At 38.1% G+C, this 21,787-nt stretch overlaps 1 protein-coding gene across 1 annotated transcript in view; it reads left to right on the top strand.

Moving 5' to 3' along the window:
- The first annotated feature begins 2,102 nt into the window (after positions 1 to 2,102).
- The window catches only part of Ufl1 (UFM1 specific ligase 1), a 32,321-nt gene continuing 12,636 nt past the window's right edge, over positions 2,103 to 21,787 (top strand). Inside the window, exons 1-11 of the mRNA XM_055603265.1 lie at positions 2,103 to 2,199; positions 3,103 to 3,248; positions 4,307 to 4,335; positions 5,240 to 5,337; positions 5,839 to 5,953; positions 8,226 to 8,356; positions 13,445 to 13,503; positions 15,822 to 15,968; positions 17,061 to 17,236; positions 19,199 to 19,378; positions 21,373 to 21,493. Of these exons, the coding sequence (XP_055459240.1) occupies positions 2,123 to 2,199; positions 3,103 to 3,248; positions 4,307 to 4,335; positions 5,240 to 5,337; positions 5,839 to 5,953; positions 8,226 to 8,356; positions 13,445 to 13,503; positions 15,822 to 15,968; positions 17,061 to 17,236; positions 19,199 to 19,378; positions 21,373 to 21,493 (1,279 nt within the window). The 5' untranslated portion in view covers positions 2,103 to 2,122. The remainder of the gene's footprint in view (positions 2,200 to 3,102; positions 3,249 to 4,306; positions 4,336 to 5,239; positions 5,338 to 5,838; positions 5,954 to 8,225; positions 8,357 to 13,444; positions 13,504 to 15,821; positions 15,969 to 17,060; positions 17,237 to 19,198; positions 19,379 to 21,372; positions 21,494 to 21,787) is intronic.

Genomic DNA, 21,787 nt, shown 5'->3' with positions numbered 1-21,787 from the left:
GCAAAAAAGACTGTTATACAAAACTCCTGATGCCTGAACAAGCTTTTGATTCCTGCATGTTCAGAGTCTCTAGCTTCTGCTGGACCAGAGACCACCATGTGAACTGGCTTTTGGCTCTTACAGGATCTGAGAACGCCCTGCAGCCAGTGTTGCAGCTAGCACAGATCCAGAGAGCACAATGGGACGGAAGAGTAGTATCACACAGCCTTCTAGCCACACAAATAGTGGTTTCTGAGGTGAGTGTGGGAACTAAGCGTTGGCTCCAGTGTGTGTAAAGTCCTTATGGAGTCTAAGATTGAGCTCTATTTTTCTTTGACGTCCCTGTGGGTATGGGGATTTGACTTTGGTGTTGCAGGGGTCACTGTAGAACCAGGAGTCTATATTTCTGTGGTTATTTCTGGCCCGGGGCTCTCCCACAGTCCTAAGGGAGTATATAGACTTGTCTGAAATTTGGTATCCTGTTCCCAACTAGTTCAAAGAGTGACCAAGTTTTAACTCCATTAGGTTTCCTTGGGACTAAGGGAGCACTTCACCCTTGGTCCTCGCGGTGGTTTGAATAAGAATAGCCCCCACAGACCCATGTGTGAGAATGTTTGGCACTATTAAGGGGTGTGGCCTCCTGGAGGAAGTGTATCACATGGAGGAGGGCGTTGAGGCTTCATATGCTTGATCTATGCTTCGTGATTCAGACTCCTGCTGCTGCTGCCTTCTCAGCTCCTTCTCTAGCACCGTATCTGTCTGTGTGTCTCCATACTTCCTGCCAAGACGACAATGGACTAAACCTCTGAAACTCTAAGCCAGTCCCAATTAAATGTTTTTCTTTACAAGAGTTTTCATGGTCGTGGTGTCTCTTTAATCCTTGATGTTAAGGTATGTTTCTTGATGCAGCAGGATCGCTCCTGTTTGTTAATCCATTCTGCCAGTCTATGTCTTTTTATTGGTAAATTGAGACCATTGATATTGAGAGATATCAATGACCAATGTTGATTCCTATTATTCTGTTGGTGACGGTGGTGGTGGTGGTGGTGGTGGTGGTGGTGGTGGTGTGTGTGTGTGTGTGTGTGTGTGTGTGTCTTCTTTTGATTTTGCTGGTATGGAATTATTTTCTGTGTTTTTATGGGTGTAGTTAACCTCCTGATGTTGGAGTTTTCCTTTTACCACTTTCTAGAGGGATGAATTTGTAGATAGTTTTGTTCAAATTTAGGTTTGTCATGAAATATCTTGTTTTCCCCATCTATAGTGACTGAAATGTTTCTGGTTATACAAGTCTGGGCTGGCGGCATCTGCTGTCTCTTAGAGAAACAGTTCTCAACCTGTAGGGCACAATCTTTTTAAGGTCACATATCCTGAATATCAGATATTTATAGTACAACTCATAAGAGTAGCAAAAATCACAGTTTGAAATAGCAAACCATGGCTAATCCATTTTGAACAGTGAATCGGCCTTTTACTTGGGCCATACTACTAAATCAGTTTGTTTCCCCCAAATAAATCCATTTGGGTATTGCAAACGCCATGAAATTCAGTCCATGTATTCTAGAGCCTATTTATTCTTACTCTTACTATTTTATAAAGACTGTGTACTCAGAAAAATTACAATATTTGATATATCTTTAGACATGAGACTACAACTTGGAGTAACTAAGAAACCAGGAAAGAAAAAAGGGAAAATGGGGAGGGAGTAAAGAGAATAATATCTGAATACAGGTAATATGAATGGGGAAATGGGAAAAAGAAGGGCCAGAGGTCAATGCAGAAGGATAAGGAGGGAGTAGTATTCTTGGCCCAAGTAAAAGGCCGATTCACTGTTCAAAATGGATTAGCCATGGTTTGTAACAGCCCAAGAAAAGAAGTGTGACTTGTCGCCCAGTAAGGGCTGACCAGGAACCTCGCAAAGGGGAGGATTACTGAGGCAGCTCTTGGCTTGGCTGTGAAGCAGTTTATAAAGCCGCTCCTGAAGGCCACGCCCAGCAGGGGGCGGGACCATGGCAGCCGCGCGTCGGTTCGCGATTTGCTTTAGCGCGGGTCTCTTGGCCCTCAGCGCGGTCCGTCCCTCGGCGCTCGTGGCGGCCGAGGGCTGACGTGTCAGCGGTTTCCCGGAGCCGGGGCGAGCGAGGCAGTGATGGCGGACGCCTGGGAGGAGATCCGGCGGCTGGCTGCTGACTTCCAGCGGGCGCAGTTTGCGGAGGCCACGCAGAGGTGCTGGTCCCCTCCGGTGTGGCGCCGGCCTCGGCCCGGGGCGCTGTCGTCTCCGCGCTGCCTGCCGGGTCCCGGGAGACCCCGGAGCCCGGCTGCTGCGGCCGCCGGTAGAGGCGCTCGCCGCCCGGCCTAGAGCTTGCCGAGACCCCAGCGCGCTGCGCAGCAAGTAGCCTGTCCCCCTTTAACTCCTTTTCTCTGCGGCCGCAGAGCGACGCCAGACCCGCACCCCATGACTTTTCTGCACCCCACGACCGTTGGAGAATTACCGCATGCAGGATTACAGATCACCTCTATAATGCCAATGGACTTTCTCTCCTCATAAACGAGTTCCTGTAGTATTTTATTTCTGCTGTCCTAAAAACACCAGTCCTTTGATGGTGTTTTATAGTGTTGAGAGCTACGTACACACACTCAACACTCCAAACAACAAACCCAAACAGTTAAAAACCCAAGGGAGAAAATCTAGGCACAGTAACTGCGTAGTTAACTTACAGAGGTAACCATGGTCTTGCTAAGTAAGACAGATGTCCTGCCTGTACAGCTGTACCAGCAAGGCCAACGTACTGTGGTCTCTAAGAAACGTTTGTTTTCACCTGAAAGTTAAAGGCATAGCTGGGGTTTTCTTTCTTAAATTGTATGCCCACAATTTTGATATTTGAAGACTGAAGAAAGGATTAAGAAAACACCTTTAGAATCATAATGCAGTGACATGTATGAATTAAGTCAATAATTCAAATGAATGTAAAGTTCCTTACTCTGGAGTAGTTTTTTTTTTTTTAAATTAATCAACATCATTATACTAATAAAGGACAGATTTTGCAAAGTAGAAGTTACTCAAAATTTTGCTTTCAAATACTTTTGTAGAATATATCATGACACTCTTAAACTTTTGGTTTCTCTCAGGTTGTCAGAGCGGAACTGCATTGAAATTGTGAATAAGTTAATATCTCAGAAACAGCTAGAAGTAGTTCATACACTTGATGGGAAAGAATATATCACTCCAGCCCAGATCAGTAAAGAAATGAGAGATGAGCTACATGTCCGAGGTGGTAAGTGATTCCTAGTGTTGTGCTTTTGTTTTTACTGCAGTGTTTGGAGGAAATAAATTAAAGTCATGACTAAATAGTTAAATGGAGTTGTGGGACATTCACCTCAGTTTCTCTTTTTCCTTTCCCCTTTGTGTTAAGAATCAGACACGGGCACACATTAGGCAAATACTACCACTGAGCTTAACCCTTCTCAACTGCTAACTTGATAATCAGCCTTCATAGGTTCACATAAGCAAATAGGATCTTAACTATTGCCATGTAACAAATATCATGCTTTGTTGTATTGAATTAAATGTACTGTGGGTTTTTAAGCATTGAGTTATCAGATGTAATTGTAAAAGAAGAATAGATATTTCATAAGATTGTAAGATCTCAGATACTAAGGCTGCATTACTGTTCTGTAAAATAATAATAATAATAATAATAATAATAATAATAATAATAACAACAAAACTTTGTAAATCAGTATACAGTGGCCTCAGGCTCACATTATATGAAGTGCAATTAGTGCCATCTAACATGAAATATTGTTTTGCTTTGTATTTTTAAAATCTGAGCAGTGTATTAAGATTGAGCACAGTTGACTTAAATAGAAACGACTCTTCATTAGATACTATTAGGGTGTAACCTTGGTGTTTCTTATCTCCCTGCAATAGTGCTAATGAAATATGAGCTGTGATTTGGAATATTTACTGATTCTTCCTAATAGACACTTACTTTTCATTTTCAAATAATGGAGGAGCCATCTTAATTTAATTGCAGCTATAGCCTTTGGCCACTTTAGATAAACTGAATTGGAAGAATTAAATGCCCTACCCCCTTAGGTTTGTCTGCCTTGTGTCAGTTGGTGTTCATAGTTCGTCTGAGGTGATGGCAGCAGTGCTGCCTGTGGCTTTAACCATGAAGATTGATTAGTTAGTAATTTGTATCTAAATGCATCAGCTAGTGTGGTCCTATGCCCTTTGTAGAAGGACTTGGACTGATCAACACTGTCTGTTAGAATTGAAGTTGTTTGGCTGTACTTTGATGCCATTTAAATTCCTGTCTTTTGTTCAAAGGTCGAGTAAACATTGTCGACTTACAGCAGGTAAATTTATAAAAGTTTTACTTTGATTTCTTAAAGTTTTGTAAATTTCTAATGCTATGAGCTCATTCAGTTCCTTTCTAAGTATTCACCAATATTGGTGTCAGAGTTGGTATGATACATGTGAAGAAGTGGTTGTGAAGCCTTCGTTGATGCTTTGAGTTGATTTACTCAGGTTTTCTTTCTTGGTTGAGTTGTTCATTCTTTACAGATAAATTCAAAAGTTATTACTTTATAAAATTATAAGGTTTATGTAATTTTTAGAGAAAAGTCATTAGGGTTTCATATTTATACACTTCAATATAGAGAGAGTAATGGAAAAAGTAAAAAATATTTCCAAAATATTAAAAAGCATGTGTAACTACGTTGGTCGCTAGAAAACTTTTTCTGAAAATATGAAAAACTATTTTATGAAAATAGAGTTCACTGCTTAATATAAGTTTTCCTGGAAAAATATAATTCTTCAGAACTCAAAAGTAAATAGATAAGCAGTAGGGCTTCGGAATTTTTATGTAACTAAGGCTTTGGCAGTATTTATTAGTTTGATTGTTTTATATACAAATATGTATGTTTTATACATATCATATATATATATATGATATACATATGTCGTGTGTGTGTGTGCACGCATCTGTGTGTGTGTGTGTACACGCGTGTGTGTATGCAGTGTTTTACTCTGTGGTCCTGTCTTGCCTAGAACTTGTTATGTTGACCACACTGGCCTTGAAGTTGTGGCTGTCGTTCTGCCTGTTAAGATTATAGGTGTTTGACCCCATACTCAGCTATCAGTATTTTAAAACAATTCCTAATTTATGTAAGAATGAGTGTAAACGTGTAACTCTAATAAATGTGTAATTTCAAATTTAAGAACTAGTAGAAACTTTATATAATTTCTGTCTAATTCTAGGTTATTAATGTGGATCTAACTCATATTGAAAGTAGAGTAGGTGACATTATTAAATCAGAGAAAAATGTCCAGATGGTGTTGGGACAACTAATAGATGAGTAAGTATAACATTTTCATGTACTTTTTTTGTTCTCTTAACTAGTATTTAAGTTGAGGCCAGTCGTACCCAGTTAGGCTATTTGTTTAGAGCTCTCGATACAGACTTTCATTGTAAAGGTCATTCCAGTTAAAAGTAGATGCTAGTTATGGGGAATATATATAAATAGTATAAATCTTGACTTTTTTAAAGCAATAAAAAACAACTTATTATTTATGATAAATTAAGTAAACTCAAAGCAAATGTGTTCTAAAAATATTACTGTGAAATGACTATAAAATCTCTATTGGCAGAAGAAAAAAAAACTATCATTTGATTAACCTTACATTTAGTAATGTCCATGAGCAAAAAATAAGCTTTAGAATCTGAGCAATGAAGATGCTCATTCACATCCTGTTTACTATTTTGGGGGCCTAATGTGCTCCGGTGGAAAGGGGAAGAATACAGAAGGAAAACATTTTTTAATGTTTTTTGTTGTTTGTTTAACTTGTTTCAATATTAGGAACTATCTGGATCAATTATCAGAAGAGGTGAATGATAAATTACAAGAAAGTGGTCAAGTAACCATCTCAGAACTGTGTAAAACCTATGATCTTCCTGGAGATTTTCTGACACAGGTATTGTTTTTTCCTAATAGTATAAAGAATTTTTAAAAAAATCTTAGTAGATTGTTTTCTTCTTTTTTTTTTTTAAATAAATAGAGATACAAGTAGATACACCTTAAAACCATGTATTTTTTGGGGGGGGGGTATCCTATTTGGTGGCTCTGAAGAGACTGTTGAAAATGATTATAATTATCCCCAGCCCCAAATCACAAGATACGTAAGGGCAAGATAAATTGTTAGGCCCAACCTGATACCGTAGAAGCACATAGACCACAGGTGCGCGGATTTTATTAATGCTTACAATACCCGCTGCTTAGAAACAGACTAGGATATAAACAGTTTGGGTATATTGTTAAAGAGGAGGGCTGCTGCTGAATCTTTTTCCGTGTAAAACATCTTCTACAAAGATTATCGTTCTGTTGCCACGTGTTTCTTCCTCTGAAGTGTGACTATGCCGGGAGAACAAAGAATCTCACATATTCTCTAACTTTATGTATCTGTGTTGATACTGAATTCCAGTGTCATGACTCTAGTGCAGTAACAGTGCCACGTACACGTTGTCTGTGTTTCTAAAGTAGTTTGTTGTCTTATATCACAGATGTCCATGTGGTACAGTGGAAAATCCATAGGCTTTAGTGTTAAACAGACCTGGATTTCAATCCTATTGATGACACTTCTTAGCTAACTGACATTAAGAAAACTGTTGTTTCATCTGTGTGGTATTGCAAGTCCCATATCTTTTGAGAAGAAATAACCATATTCTTTTCATAAGCTTCAGTGAGATGTCTAATGAACTGTTAGCACAAAGGCAGCACTAGAAATAGCAGCTTTTTTAAAAAATTTACTGAAATAAACAGCTAAATCTCATCTAACTACCATCTTAGTTACTGTACTGTTGTGAATAGACACCATAACCACTGCAACTCTTACAGAAAAGGATTTAATTGGGGGTGTACTTTTAGTTTCAGAGAGTTAGTCCATTGTCATCAAGGCAGGAAGAAGCATGGCAGCAGGCAGGGACTGAGAGCTCATGCAGGGCCCACTGGTAGGCAGTCAGGGAGAAAAAGACATTGCCTACCTCCAGTGACAGGTGGTCTCTTGACCCTTCCAAACAGTTCTTTAACTGAGGACCAATCATTCAAACATAGGAGCTTATAGGGCCATTCCCATTCAAACCACAACTGCTTTTCAGCATAAGGAAATCCAACTTCAGAGAGTTATCATACCATAAGAACATGAGATTAATTTGTGGTATAGATGCATTCACTCACATGTATTAATAGAATAAGCTTTCCTAGTGGTATGTAAAACACAATTTAGAGAACATAGATGGTCATACAAAGCATGTTGGGGGTCTAAGTCACGTTTTACCTTAGTAACTAGAAATCATAGAAAGTCAAGTTTAAAGATAGAAGGCTCAGACCAGATGGTTTCTTTTGCAGCTGTGTTCCTAGATACTGAAGAGTTCCCAGCTCTGTTTTCTGAATATCAAAAATGTGTTTCTAAGAGCGTATTACATTTTTCTTTGTTAGGAGACTATCAAACAAATCAACTTGAATACATCTACTTTTGACTGGGGAAGGGTGGTATGAAATACGGCCAGGCCTGTTTCACATGGACTTGTGTAGTTGCAGTATAGTGAGGAGAAATACTATCTCAAGTTTGAAAAACTGTCAAGAGACCAGATAATCTGCCAGTTTAAATCTGGAAAAAGTCTTGTTTCAAGACTTAGGTTTCCCTACTTATAAAAATCTTGGAATAACATTTATTCCTGTAAGTATCCAAAGGTCCAAAGAAAGTCTTCTCTAAGACTCATCGTGCTACGTGTACCATTTATATCTAGAAAATTGGCTAATCAGTCATTTTTATTTTCCATTAGAAATAAGTATTATAAGCAAGGGCCATTATTATAGTTAATCTTCTATCAATTAACTAATAATTACTATTTTAATTCTTATTTCTTCATTTTACATCCCAGTCATAGCCTCCCTCCTCCTCTCCTTACAATCCAACCCTCCCTCTTCCCCTCTCCCCTTTTCCCTATTCTTCAGAGAAGGGGAGCCCCCTACCCACCCTTTTATAGTTAATGCTTTAACAATTTGGTGTGTTTCTTTACTGTTAGACAATGAAGCTGTATAGATATTACTCCAACATTAATTTACGCGTCATGTAATTTGTGCAGTTGGAATTTCTGTCACAGCATATAGCATGAGTTGTATAGGACTGCAACGCATAATTTAATTTTGTTATTTCAAATTAGTAAAAATTGACCTTTTTTTCCCAGGCTTTAACACAGCGACTTGGTCGAATTATCAATGGCCATATTGACCTTGATAACAGAGGAGTAATTTTCACTGAGGCCTTTGTAGCTCGCCATAAAGCACGCATCCGTGGACTCTTTAGTGCTATTACCAGGTAAACGTGTTGAGAGAGAGGGAGAGAAAAAGAGAGAAATAGACTTGTACGTTTTTCTGACATGATTTGCATTTTTTTCTAGCAGCTGAATCATTCTGAAGCAAAATCTCATTGCGCATCCCAGTTTATTGTACAAATAGAAGGAGTGCTTCTCTGAAATGGGGCTGTAAAGCCTCCAGGGTCCCAAGACACAGCCTGTCTCCACCCATAGCACCTTCCTTTCTCTGCCCAACAGCTTTTGTACTTTTACAGAAAACAGCTGAAAATCTGATGCTGACATCACTATATAAAAATCAACCTGAAATCATGGAAAGACTGTGCAGTTATTAAAATAGAAGAATGTGGGTCTGTTGTTCTATTACATTAGCAGCCACGTGATATGGGGCAGATATGTCAGTGGCCTAATTTACTTGGAGTTCAGATGGACTGTTTTAGGATCCTTTTTACTAAAACTCCACATTTTAAGGAATAGCAGTGTTGCTTTAAAAAGGCACATTTCAAGACTGAGTCTATAAAATATTTAGATTTGTTTAAATCGAATTCAGAAAGCCTACATTCTTAGTTATCTCCTCACCTGTCACATAAGTTTCTGTTGAGTAGCTTTGTGTGTCATCAGCATTTGAGATATCCGGATTTTTCATTTCAAACAACTATCTGGATGGCATATTCCACTCCATCTAATAATGTTCATTCTTTTCTTTTAAAACCTCTTCTTAAGATTTACGTCTATATTCACTGTTCATTTTCTTACCCTCTCTCATGTCTCAAACTATTTATCTGGTTTCTACCACTTATATTGTCATTAACACTAATCTCATGACCTATTTTTTTCCTTGTTTTGCTTGTCTTTACATCAGCATCTAACTGCAGACACATCTTTTAGATAGGGCAGTTGTAGTGATTTCTTTTTTGTCATTTAGCAACAGCATACATTTGTTGAGTACTGGACACATTCAAGGCAAGAGAAAAAAAGATTGAAAGGTTTGGAGGGAACATGTATACTCTGATGAAACAAATTTCTTCTTTCTTTTTTGTTTTTAAAAATTTGGACTTTAAAGATTAGAGAGTTTTTCTATGACCAATATAGAAGTTGCTCAAATTTTACCACAAACAATTTAGTCTGTATTTCCTACAAAAAGAACATTATCCTATACAATATAATATAGAACTCATAGTCAGAAAATTAACATTGATACATACTCTTCTGGTCTTTGAATCCATTTTGATGTTCAGATTGCTTCATCACTGCCCTTTCTGGCCTGTCAGGTTCAGTTCAGAATCACCCATTTCATTTAACTGTTACAGGTCTTTGGTCACCTTTCATCTGGAATGCCTGTTTGGTCTTTCCCTGGCTTTCCTGTTTTAAAGGTCACAGATTAGTTATTTTTTTAAAATGTTGTCTTGTTGTTTTTTGAAAGGTTTGCATGTGAATGTCAGTATCTAGGTTGCCCATTAATGGCAGGGAATACACAGAAGGAACACTTTATTCTTCTAATTGAATCGTAGCGGGCGATACACACTTTAGATCTTTTTCAATTACTGGTGAGTAACTTACTTAACAGATATAGCCGATAAAATTCTTATAAAGCTACTTGTTTTCCTTTGTACAGAAAAGAGATAGTCATACACGGGGATGATAGTTTAGGACCGTATGTCCCATTCTTCCTCAGACTTACAGTTTGTTTGCTTAATTATTTGTGTCATTGGGGACTTAGTGCTCCCTAAATTTGTTATTCGACTTTAACTTCCTTTGCTAGTAGTCGGCACTCAGGCTGCCTTTTGACCTTCTGCCACGACCCGACCCCATCATTCCTGGATGGGATACCTTTTTTTTACTGATAGGACGAAGTGTTTCAGTTCCAGGTCCAGGGTCCTCCCCTGTCCCACCCAGACTGTCGAGCCATTTCTCCAAGGGTGCCTGATTCTTGGAGTAGACTATGTAGAATCCATGTGCTTAGTTGCTTTTCACACTGTTTGGTTCTCGCTACCCCGCAGTCCTCTTGGTCAGCAAGGAGGCCCTGACATACGTATGTGCACTTACTGTGTATCTTCCGAAACACATGTAACAAAGCTGTTTGCAGACTGATCCAGGTCAGACACTAGGCTTCACTGCATTCTTATTTTCTGTTTTTACTTTCTGTATTTGTGATTCTCTTCTTCAACCACCGTAAGTAAACTTAGCATGCATTGGCCTTAATGTGTTTACTTATTTCATGATTTCCCATTATGTACCTGATTGGTTGTTGCTGCTATAGTATCCCTCCATGTACTCCATCCTCCATGGGTTCTGACCACACAAATGCAATCTCCCTCCAAACACAAGTGTTGGTTTTTAGGGGGAGCAGAACTGTGAAGCTGATTGGTAGAGATAGGGGGAAACAGATTTATATCTTTGTCCCTTTGAATTTATCATTTAGTCAAAAACTAAAAATGTTTTTCTATTAATATATTTGTCTTTTATATTTTGCTGATTACAGTAGCAAGGGTAAATTTTGTCACAATCAGCAGGGTTTTTTTTGTTTTTTGTTTTGTTTGTTTGTTTGTTTGTTTGTTTTTTTCTCTCACTATAGCCCAGAGTCTGTGTGAGGTGCTATCAAACTACAAAGTAAAACTAATTCTGAGCCTGAAAAGATACTCCTGAGACCTGTGGCATCCAAATAGTACATTTAATTCACTATGTCTGTATAAGAGCTAGAAACTAAGAAACCACCTCACTTTTCTGGTCTGAAGCCATATTCAACCACAAGGATATGTTGACGGCTCTTACAGGCAGAAACTTAGAACATGTATTGACCACCTATAGTGAGTAATATCTACACAGTTGAGGTGGGGTCCTTTAAGAGAGCTCTTTTTTTTAGGTTTCGCTAGAAGGAACAGAAAACACACCAAAATATCATGTAAGAAGTTATGATGTTTTACTGTAAGGGAAACACATGATACAATGTACAGCATACTGGGACCTAATTAATTTGGGAATTTGAGAAAATTTGGGATCAAACAATTTAATAAAATAAGTTGATCTACATGAAATTTTGTTAAATAATTTTTAGTCAAAATTGTCCAAATACAGGAGCTTTAAGTATTTCATTCATTTTTAAGTAAGTGCATCAATTTACCAACTTTCTTTGTGGAGGTAAAAGAAAATAAAGTTGTGGCATTCTAAATAATCCATAAGACATTAAAAATTTGGAATTAGTTACAGGATTTTGAATATACATAAGAATAGAAACTGACTGGAGAACTAAGATGATGGCTTAAAGGAAATAGAAACAAAACATTATTTTCAAAGTCATCAGTAGTGAAAAGTAGATAGAGGACTGGGAAGGTGCCTCAGTGGATAAATTGTGTGCTCTACAAGCATGGGGACCGGAGTGTAGCCTCAACATGCTCTTTAAAGCAAAGTGTAGGGCACGCATGAGTGGCCCAAGGCCTGCAAGGAGAGTTGACTAGTGGAGCTAGTCTAGCTAAGTAGAGTGAGTGAGAAACCCTGTGAAAATGTAAGTGAGGCTACAGGGGAAGATACCCCCATTTGTTCCTCTGCCTCTATAGGCTCCATACCTGAGCACATAGACATACACTATAAACAGATACAACACACACACACACACCAAAAAAACAAAACAACAACAACAAAAAAACAAAAAACAAAACAGAGATACTTTCGGGAATTTGTTCAGCTACCTAAAAGCAGCTGGGGATGTGTTAGTGATAGTGGGAGAGTGTGATTTATGCATGCACAGGGCATTGGGATGAAATTATGGCATCCTGTTATCTCAGCTATCACAGTCAAATACAATGCTCCACAAGACTTGAAACAAGACATTCATTACATGTATTCAGAATGCCTCGCATTCACAGTGTCTGCCAGCTGATGCAAATAAAAGCAAAGTGTGTAATAGAGTGCTGTTCAAGACTGAACCGTGTCATGCATGTTTCATCATTGATGAACATCCTGCAACATAATACTGAGTGAAAGAAAACAAGTAAGAGACCTCCTGTTGATTCAACTACAGTGACTGTCTAGAAGGGCAAATTTATAGATGATGATTTATCTATAGGGTGGCAGCAGTGATTGGCTACAAATACTACTGTAATCTGTAAAACTGAATTGTTGTGATGGTTACACAATTTTGTAAATTTATTAAGATTAAAACTATGGAGTTATGTACTTGAACTTGAGTGGATATTAATTATATAAAAATTATACCCTGTTAAAATAGTTTAGGAAATGTTACAGGAAGTACAGATAAGTAAAAAAGAACATTTTTTGTTGTAACTCTTTTTTTTTAAATTCTTTATTAATTACACTTTATTCACTTTGTATCCCCCCTATAGTTCCCTCACTCCTCCCCTCCCAATCCCTTCCTTCCTCTCCTTTCTGCATGCATGCCCCTCCCCAAGTCCGCTGATAGGGGAGGACTTCTTTTCCTTCCTTCTGATCCTATTGCTTTCTCTCAAACACTTGACTAAAAATACCTCATACAAATACATTTAAGTGCACATATTATCTCCCTTATCTTAAAAAATGAAACTATATGAGACTTACTTGAATATTCCCAAGTGAGGAGAGGGAACCCACCACAAGGAAAATTACATACACCCAACCGTCACATGTCTCTGAGTGCTGTGTCATTCATGGATGCAAATCATGTACTGGAACTCCTTAGTAAGAGAGTTACAGATGCACTAAACATGTTCAGGTAACATTGCATTAGAAACTCAGGACATCTAGAAGTGGTAAGTATTCAGGCTATCGGGAGATCGTACAGCATTTTATATGAGGGACATGAGCATCCTTGGTTCTCACTGTGCTGCACAGTGAGAGACAGGAGAAAGTCCAGCATCACAGAGAGGAAAACCTGGTGGAATCAGAATAGAAATTGATCTGGATTATAAAGAAAGACTGATTCCTGCTATCTGGGTAGGAAATCTGGTAAGGTCTCTAAAATTTGGTATAAATTGCCATTATTTTTTCTTTAAATTAATTGGTGTTTTCTTTTAATAAACTCCAGTTCTTATTTTTTTAATCATATACAATTGTATAGTAAATTGGCTTTAATTTTTTTTTTCCTTTAATTTCCCTTAAAGGCCTACAGCAGTGAATTCTTTGATTTCAAAATATGGATTTCAGGAGCAGCTCCTTTACTGTGAGTTTTGTTTAAGTTTGTATTTCTTAAGTGGTAGGTGGAATATAGTAACAGACTTTTCTGAGAATGCATAAGGACCAGCCTTTCATCCTCAGTGGGGAGACAGAAAGGTTATTTTTATTTTATTATTCTGAAAGAGAGAAATATGAGTGGCAAAGAGAAAAGGAAGATGTAAGTGGGGGCAGGGGAAGAGAAGCCGGTTTTGTTTTGTTTCGTTTTGTATCATCTCATTCTTCTGTTTAAATAGTTTTGGGAGTTCCAGGCTAACACTGGGTAGATTCATTTCTTTGGACCTTGCGGGGGGGTGATTGCTGGATGATCCTACTAGTGAGGATCCTGTGGCAAAAAAAAAAAAAAAAAAAATATTAGAAACACAGAGAAGAGAGGAAGAATCTGGGGTCACACAGTTCTCTTCAAGGGCATACATTTACTGCCCAAGGACTTCCTAGTAGGTTCTACCTCCTACAGGCTCCTTCAGCCCCCATTAGCGTTTCTGTAGGACCAAGAAGACCTCTAGCATCCAAAGTATAGCACTACTTTATTGGCTGTTAATGAGTCAAAGTAATTTATTTTTCCATTCTCTTTTTTTTATTAATGTCTCCTAATTTTTGAGACTATAATATAATCATATTATTTCTCCCTTCCCTTTCTTCCCTTCAAACACCCACATTTCCCTTCTTTTTCTCTTCCAAATTCATGGCCTCTTTTTTCATTGATTGGTGGTGGTGGTGGTGGTGTGTATGTGTGTGTGTGTGTTACTGGATGAGTAAACTGGGGTGCTGTTTCCTGGAGAAGAATTTCTTCTGCTCTCAGTGTCTCTTAATTGCCTGTGTTAAGGCTGAAGCCTTCTTGGCATTTTTCTATCCACACTAGCATGTCTACTGTTATGAGCAGCCATGTTGGTAATATTTTGGAATTCCTAGGAAATACAATTTCACAGTAAATTCACTGTTCCTCTGCTTTTATAATCTTTCCATCCTCTCTTCCACAATGGTCCCTGAGCTTTACATACAAGAGTTGTATTGTAGATATCCTTTGTGACTGAGCTCCAACCTCTGCATTGTGATTTGTTGTTATTTTCTATAATGGTCTTAGTGTGTTCAGAAAGAAGTTTCCTTAATGAGTGAGGACTACACTGTAGGTATAAGGACAAATATTTAGAAGGGAGCTTGGGATTATGCTGGTTTAGTAAAATGGTGATTGTTGGTTCTTCTGCAAGGTCCATGACTTCACTAGCCCCAGGAACCATAACATACGAGGCATGATTTTCCTCCGGTTGAACATGCATAAAGTCAAGTTAGTTTTCAGATTGGCCCTAGATTATGAATGGAGAAGGTGATAATGAAATTTGAGGCTACTATGTATTATATAACTGGCTTATGTTATGCCAGTTGATGGTCGCTCTTGAATACAGCAACCTCATGAAATAGGTATTGTTATTTTCCCCATTTCACAGATGAGAAAATAAAGGCATGAAAGAAATTATTTGCCCAGTATTGTATAGTTAGTAGATGGCAAAGTTGAGGTTTGTCTTTCAGCATTAGAGCCACAGAAGCCATACTCTGAGCTGTGGTATTTCCTTCTGCATTATGAATGGCTTGTGTGCTGCTTCATACAGAAATGTAGGGACAGTGGAAAGTGTTCTGTGGCTTTATTCACACTGCTGATTCTAGCACGTCCTAGTGCTTGGTTCTCAATACTAAAAAATTGAATGTAATGCTAGTGGTTAAACATTAACCACTAGTATTTGATCAGCTGCTTTATATCAAATTAGAAAATAAATGATGGGATGCTTTTTTTTTACTTAAGTTTTAAATTAGCATACAAAGTAATGGATTTCATTATGTATATGTGTCATATTTTGATTTTAGTTGTCTTTCGACTCTGTTTCCACTACTGTCCTTACTGGTCCTCTCCCTCCCCCAAATAATTCCCTCCCTCTTGCTTTATGTCACATGTGTTCTGTTGTCCTCTTCTTTCCCCCTTCCCACTCTCTTGCAATGCTTCCTCCTCTCTCATGGCCTCTATTTCTGGTTTCAAGACCAGAATGTTGAGTTTTATTCAGAATTACTCAATGTGTGTATATTGTCTGGTTTGAGTTACACTAGTACACTAGTTTCTACTTTTTCCCTGAATTACAACCTGAGTAGTCTCATAAATATCAGGATTTTTTTCTTGAAACTGTAATTTCATGCATCATGTTTAAATTTTAAATTATGTTTTAAAGACATAAATTTTAGGGAGACTGACTGAGAAGTACTTGACCTTTAAAGATGTGCCCCTGTTCTGATGGTCTGTGTTATGTGCATTTGCTCTAGCTGTGCTTGAGGAGCTTGTTAGCACTGGTCGCTTACGGGGCACTGTGGTTGGTGGACGACAGGATAAAGCCGTGTTTGTCCCTGACATCTACTCCAGGACACAGAGTGCTTGGGTGGATGCCTTTTTCAGGCAGAATGGCTATCTAGGTAACTGTTTTTCTTTTCTATGAAACTAAAATGTTTTCCTAACACTGAAATGATATTAGAGAGTGTTGTACTCAGACTCCACATGCATTTTCCTGTGTTTGGAATTTTCCATGGTTCCCTTTGGCTGCAAAGTTCTTTCTTTCAGTTCTGTGGGGCATAGGAACTACTAAAATACTGAAAATTTAAAATGCCAAAAGATGCTGCCCTTCAATTTGTACAAAGGTGATATAAAATTTTAAAAGTAATTATTTGTTTAATGTAATATGCTTATTGTTTTATTAAGTTACCCCTTCTCAGTTATTTCATCTTAGAACTATTTATTGACTGTCAGCTTTACAGTGCTTACTTTTCTCAGTTATCTACTACTCAGAAACAATACTATTCTAACGTGTATTTCTGAGGTTCTGCCATGATTTCAGTAAAGTAGACTGATTTAAAGGAGTAACCACCTCATTTGCTGAATACATTCATGATCAAGCATAGCAGGGCACATTCTCTAAGTCTGTGGAGAATGCTTTGGTTTGAACCTACACTCGGCTGGACGTTTGCTTGCTCTCTGATGATGTGCATCCAACTTCAACCACAGACGTTAGTTTTCTTAACCGTAACATGTGTAATTCTGAGTCTTTTATACTGAATCGTCTCCTAGCTATGTAGGCTGGGACTGGCTACATCATGTCATACCATGACACAGTCTAAAAAAGAAAAAGTCATCCCTTTAACTAAAATAAGCAAAATAGATTCCAGTTTTTATTTTTAATTTGAACCATTCTATTTCCTTTACTGTTGTTGTTCATTGCATTGCTTCTCTAGTCCTATTTTACTCCAACCCTTCACTTGGGGAAGGGCTCATACCACTAGTGTATTTAAGGAACACCTGAAATACCTTTCCAACAGAGAACTTTAAAAATAGACATGTCGGAAGATACCCAGGTAACAAGCTATGTTTTTTTTCTTGTAGTCCTCAGAAAATACTGGAATACATTGAATCCACAGTCAAAGAATGGTTTTGTATAGAACGTAACTTCTTAGGAGGCTTCTGGGAGATATGAGCGATTGACCGTTCTGTTCAACTTTCTTGTGTATTTCTAGAATTTGATGCTTTGTCTAGACTTGGGATCCCAGATGCTGTGAACTATATAAAGAAAAGGTATAAGAACGCTCAGCTCTTGTTTTTGAAGGCAGCCTGTGTTGGTCAAGCACTCGTGGACCAAGTGGAAGCATCAGTAGAAGAAGCCATCAGTTCTGGAACGTGGGTTGATATTTCTGTACGTTTTACCTTTTTCTCTTAATTTTTGTTTAAGCCAATGATGATATTTTACTAAGAAATACTAAATCCTCTACTGTAGGGACTGGCTATGTCCTGTTGTACCACAGCCCATTTTTAAAATAAAATTCATCCCTTTAACTAAAATAAGCAAAATGGATTTTAGAAATAGGCCATATAAAGATAATCTTGCCACTAAAGGTAAAATCTAGCAATCATTGTTACAACAGAAATTTTAATTTTTCAGGTGTACATAATCCAATCCAGAATTCTACAAAGGTCAAAAACAAGAAAACAGTATAGCAACCATATCAGTCCCAATACTGAAATTGATGAGATTTTGCACATCTGTATATGAGTTTCATTTCCAGTTTCTGTTACAGATATCCTGATCAAACCAACTCCAGGGTGAACAGCCTTGTTGTAGGTCACAGTTCCACGTTTCCAGTCTGTCCTTGTGGGAAATGACGGGAGCAGGAACACGAAGCTGCTGGTCGTAATACAGCCACAGGCTAGGGAGAGAAAATGAATAGCGCGCACATGCTTGCTGGTGCCCCACTTACTTTCCTCTTTTGTATGCAATCCAGGACCCAAACCCAGGGGATGGTGCCACTAACACCAAGGCTGAGTCTCCCTGCTAATTAACACAGTCAGGGCAATCCTCTGCAGACATGCCCACAGGCCAACCTGACCTAAATTGTCCCTCACTGAGACTCCCTTCCCAGGGGATGCTACATTGTGTCAGAGTTAGCAATTGAAAGTAACCTTATCCAAGCATGTACAACTACCCTGCCTCAGACATCCTGCATCATTTGCTTATCCCTTCTCCAGTAATCTCTGCTAAGTATTAGCATAAGCTGCTTTAGCACTGATAGTGCTTTGCCTCATTATTCAAGGTTCACCTGCCCTTCATTAGTCCTAAGTGTGGGTGAAGTTAAACCGGAAGCTAATCTGTTACTTCTCGTCAGACCACAGAGCTTTTTATAAGGTAGAAAGACTCTTGCTGTGGATGCCAAATTTCTTAAGGCATCTTTATCCTGATAGCAGGTTTTAGTTTCTATGTGGTAGGAACCTCTAGCTCGCTCCTCATGGTCCAGGAAGCCCCTTTCTCTCTCTCTCTCTGTCTCTCTCTCTCCACACCCGCACTGAAACACTCTGAACAACAGAATGGGGCCAAAAGCTCAGATCTGCGTTCTGGCAGCTCGCGCATGACCAGTCCACTCAAGCATCCACCCAGGTGTCCAGCTTCTGACCGTACTATGGCACAGTCCCAGCTCCTGATTAACATGTCATCACTCCTCACCTAAGATCAACCTCCCTGCCTTAGCCTGGATGAGGGACTTCCCCAGCTCCTTTTGCTGGGACAAGTGGACCCACCTGGGAGCAGTGCCTAGTAAACCTGCATTTACTTACATTTATTTTGGTCTGATCTGGCCTATATTGTGTTGGTGGAAGAACCTATTGTTTTTAACGTTTTAAAACAATGTTCTAGCATTGTTCTATATGCTAGAAATATGGTAGACAAACAAGGGTCTTCTCTTAGGACAAGCAGTTTAAAGTGAAACAGTAATTCAAAATAATAATTCCGATGACAGAGTTGAAAGGAAGCTTTTTACAGGTAAAGTTATCAGGATTTACTGGCAAATATTTTGTAGGTTTATAAGAGAGAAGCACAAAGGGGTCTTGTAGGTTCTGGTGGTGGTTTGCCCAATTTGATATTTCTAAAGGGCCTTCAAGTGGAGAAATTTGGTTTAAAAATAGCATCAGACTCTGGAGCTCAAAGTGCTGCTGAAACAAGAAAAATTGAGAAGTTATGATCATGACTGCATCTGAAAGCCACTGGCTTAAAAAAGGCTACTTGAGGGAAATCATACGACTAAATACATATGTATATTATACCTCTGAAACAGATAACCTGTGTTTTCCTGCATTCTTCTCATTTTCATTTTGCTTGTAATTCCAGCCTCTGCTACCCAGTTCTTTGTCAACTGAAGATGCTGCTATGCTGCTTCAGCAGGTGATGAGACCATTCAGCAAGCAAGCTTCCGCTGTAATCTTTAGTGACACAGTTGTGGTCAGTGAAAAATTTGTAAGTGACTGTACAGAACTGTTCAGCGAACGAATGCGCCAGAAAGCTGAGAAGGTATTCCAGGGTTTCTTCCACCTCCTCATCTTGACATCATTTTCTTTCCCATAGGACCGTCTGTTATCTTTTGGGAAATGCAACAAGCAGTCTGACCACAAAGGAATATCATTTTATATATTTCTTTTTTCTTTCCTTGAGGACTTATTATTCCTTTTCTTCATCTTCATTAGAACCTGTTAAAATTTAGAGACCTGAGTTTACAAATTAAATATTATCAATAAAATTACGTAGTTTCAAATTATGTTGCCAAAGGATTTGATCCACTGTTAAAATATTGAAATATGTTACAGTGTTACCTATATATACATCAAGTTGTGATGAGAGAGAGATCAAAAAAAGGAAAGCAATGAGCATATTTTAAGTACAAAGCACCATAGATAATTAATCCTGAAAAGCCTCATTAATTTTACCTGGCCAGAATAAACAGGGTAAAACACTGGAAAAGAAATGTTTTTACCAAAGTTTACTAGATATTCAAGCCTGATGTTGCATTCCTGTAATTCTAGCCCTCAGAGGCTAAGGACAAGGGCACTAGTTTGGGTCTATTTAGGCTCAGGGTCAGCCCTGGACTATTACAGTGAGAACCTGTCTTAATAAAAAACTGATGATTTTAAATATATATATATATATCCATGTGTGTCCATGTATGTGTGTTGGGTGCCCTCGGAAGTCAGCAGAGGCTATTGGATCTCTCAAATTTTACGTTACAGGCAGCTGTGAGCCACCATGAAAGTGCTGGGATCAAACCTGGGTTCCTTTGTAGGGGCAGCTGGTGCTTTTCACCACTGAGCCATCTCTTCAGCCCCTGAACAGTTTTGTGGTTTAAATCTTTAGTTTTAACTACTATCTAAAAGTATTATGAAGCAGAGTGCTTACCAGATCTGTCTTTACAGCTATCCAATTCATGGTTGTAGTTAAGACCACCATCTTTATGTAAAGCCTAGTCTCAGGTAAAACAAGCCCTGTGTCTTAATACACTGTAACTGAATTCATGCAGGTCTATTAAATGTGTAAAGCTTTTGTGTTTGTCTATACTTTTAAACTTTACTAGTGTGAGAATGAGATAGTTTTCTGCAATTGTCCTGTTAGGCAGGCAGGAATAAAAGTATATAGGTGTGACATTAGTAAACATTAGGGTTAAATGTTTTTATTCTGTACTTTTGCTTATCCTTAAAGAAAGGAATGATATTCTGGAAAAGATACATGTAAGTACAAGAATGGAAGTGAGTGTATATGTTTGTGAGGTATTAGTCATCAGTTATTTTTAAAAAATGTTCATTTTTCTTTCTTTGAACTCTTTATTTGACACCTCCCCCTCAAGGGAAAAAAATTAGTTTAGAGAGAGGTAATTTTGTTACTGAAATCCTCATTATTAAGAATTTTTCTTAGGAAAGCAAAAATGAAATATTTTTACTGTGAAAACATTCTTTTGTCTAATTTTTAAAGAACTATTTCTCATAAAAAATGAACTGATTACTGAAGCTGGAAATAATTCATTGTTGTTAACATAAAACTTAAATAGTAGGATCATCAAGAACTAATTCATAGGAAAAGTAGATTTATTTGAATTGATTTGCAACTCGTAGTCATTGGGATAATAGCAGTTTCCATGTCCTTCTTGCCATTTTAAGTATACTGGTGGCATCGTATTCAAAAGAGTATTCGAAAAGAGAAAGAGACAAGGGGTTTCTCTTAGACTTGGTAAAACCAGCCAGTGACTGCTGGAGAACTGCATCTGTTGCTCTGCAGTCAGGGGCTCGGTAAGTACCTTGCCCTTTAGCTGGCCAGGGATAGGTACCGAAGCCAAAAAAAAAGCAGATGAAACTGATGCTTTTTGAAGGCAAACAGCCTCAGAGCAGCAGTTATGAATGTTAACATTTTTAGCAATGAAACCTAACAAGTATAATTAGGATGTGTAAATAAATAAGCAACTTCTCTGCTATTTGAAATGTTATATATTTTGCCTACCAAAAAAGCATGTTTTATTTCAGGAAATGAAAAATAATCCTGTGCATTTAATCACTGAAGAAGATCTGAAACAAATTTCCATTTTAGAAAGTGTTAATACAAATAAAAAGGATAAAAAAGATGAGCGCAGGAAGAAAGCAACAGGTAATAAATCATTAATAAATAAGACTCAAAGATGAGTTGTTTGTAAGTACGTGTGTATAGTACATATATATACTTACATATCACAGATAGTCCCCACTTCTGGAAGCAAAAACAAAACCCTGAAGTAAAAGAGCAGTGCTGGAGCTGTAACAATACCTGACTAAGCTGTAGTGTAGTTACAGAGACAGCATGGTACTGGCACAAATCTAGACACACAGATGTGTGTGTGGAATAGAAATCAGCCAAGCAGTTTCCGCTATCAGAATCCTGACAAGGGCTGAAAAAACATACACT

Source organism: Psammomys obesus, unplaced genomic scaffold, assembly GCF_907164565.1.
Source record: "Psammomys obesus unplaced genomic scaffold, mPsaObe1.curated_primary_1811, whole genome shotgun sequence".
Lineage (NCBI taxonomy): Eukaryota > Metazoa > Chordata > Mammalia > Rodentia > Muridae > Psammomys > Psammomys obesus.
The sequence above is the reverse complement of the archived record's forward strand: the minus strand, read 5'-3'. Positions and strand labels throughout refer to the sequence as shown.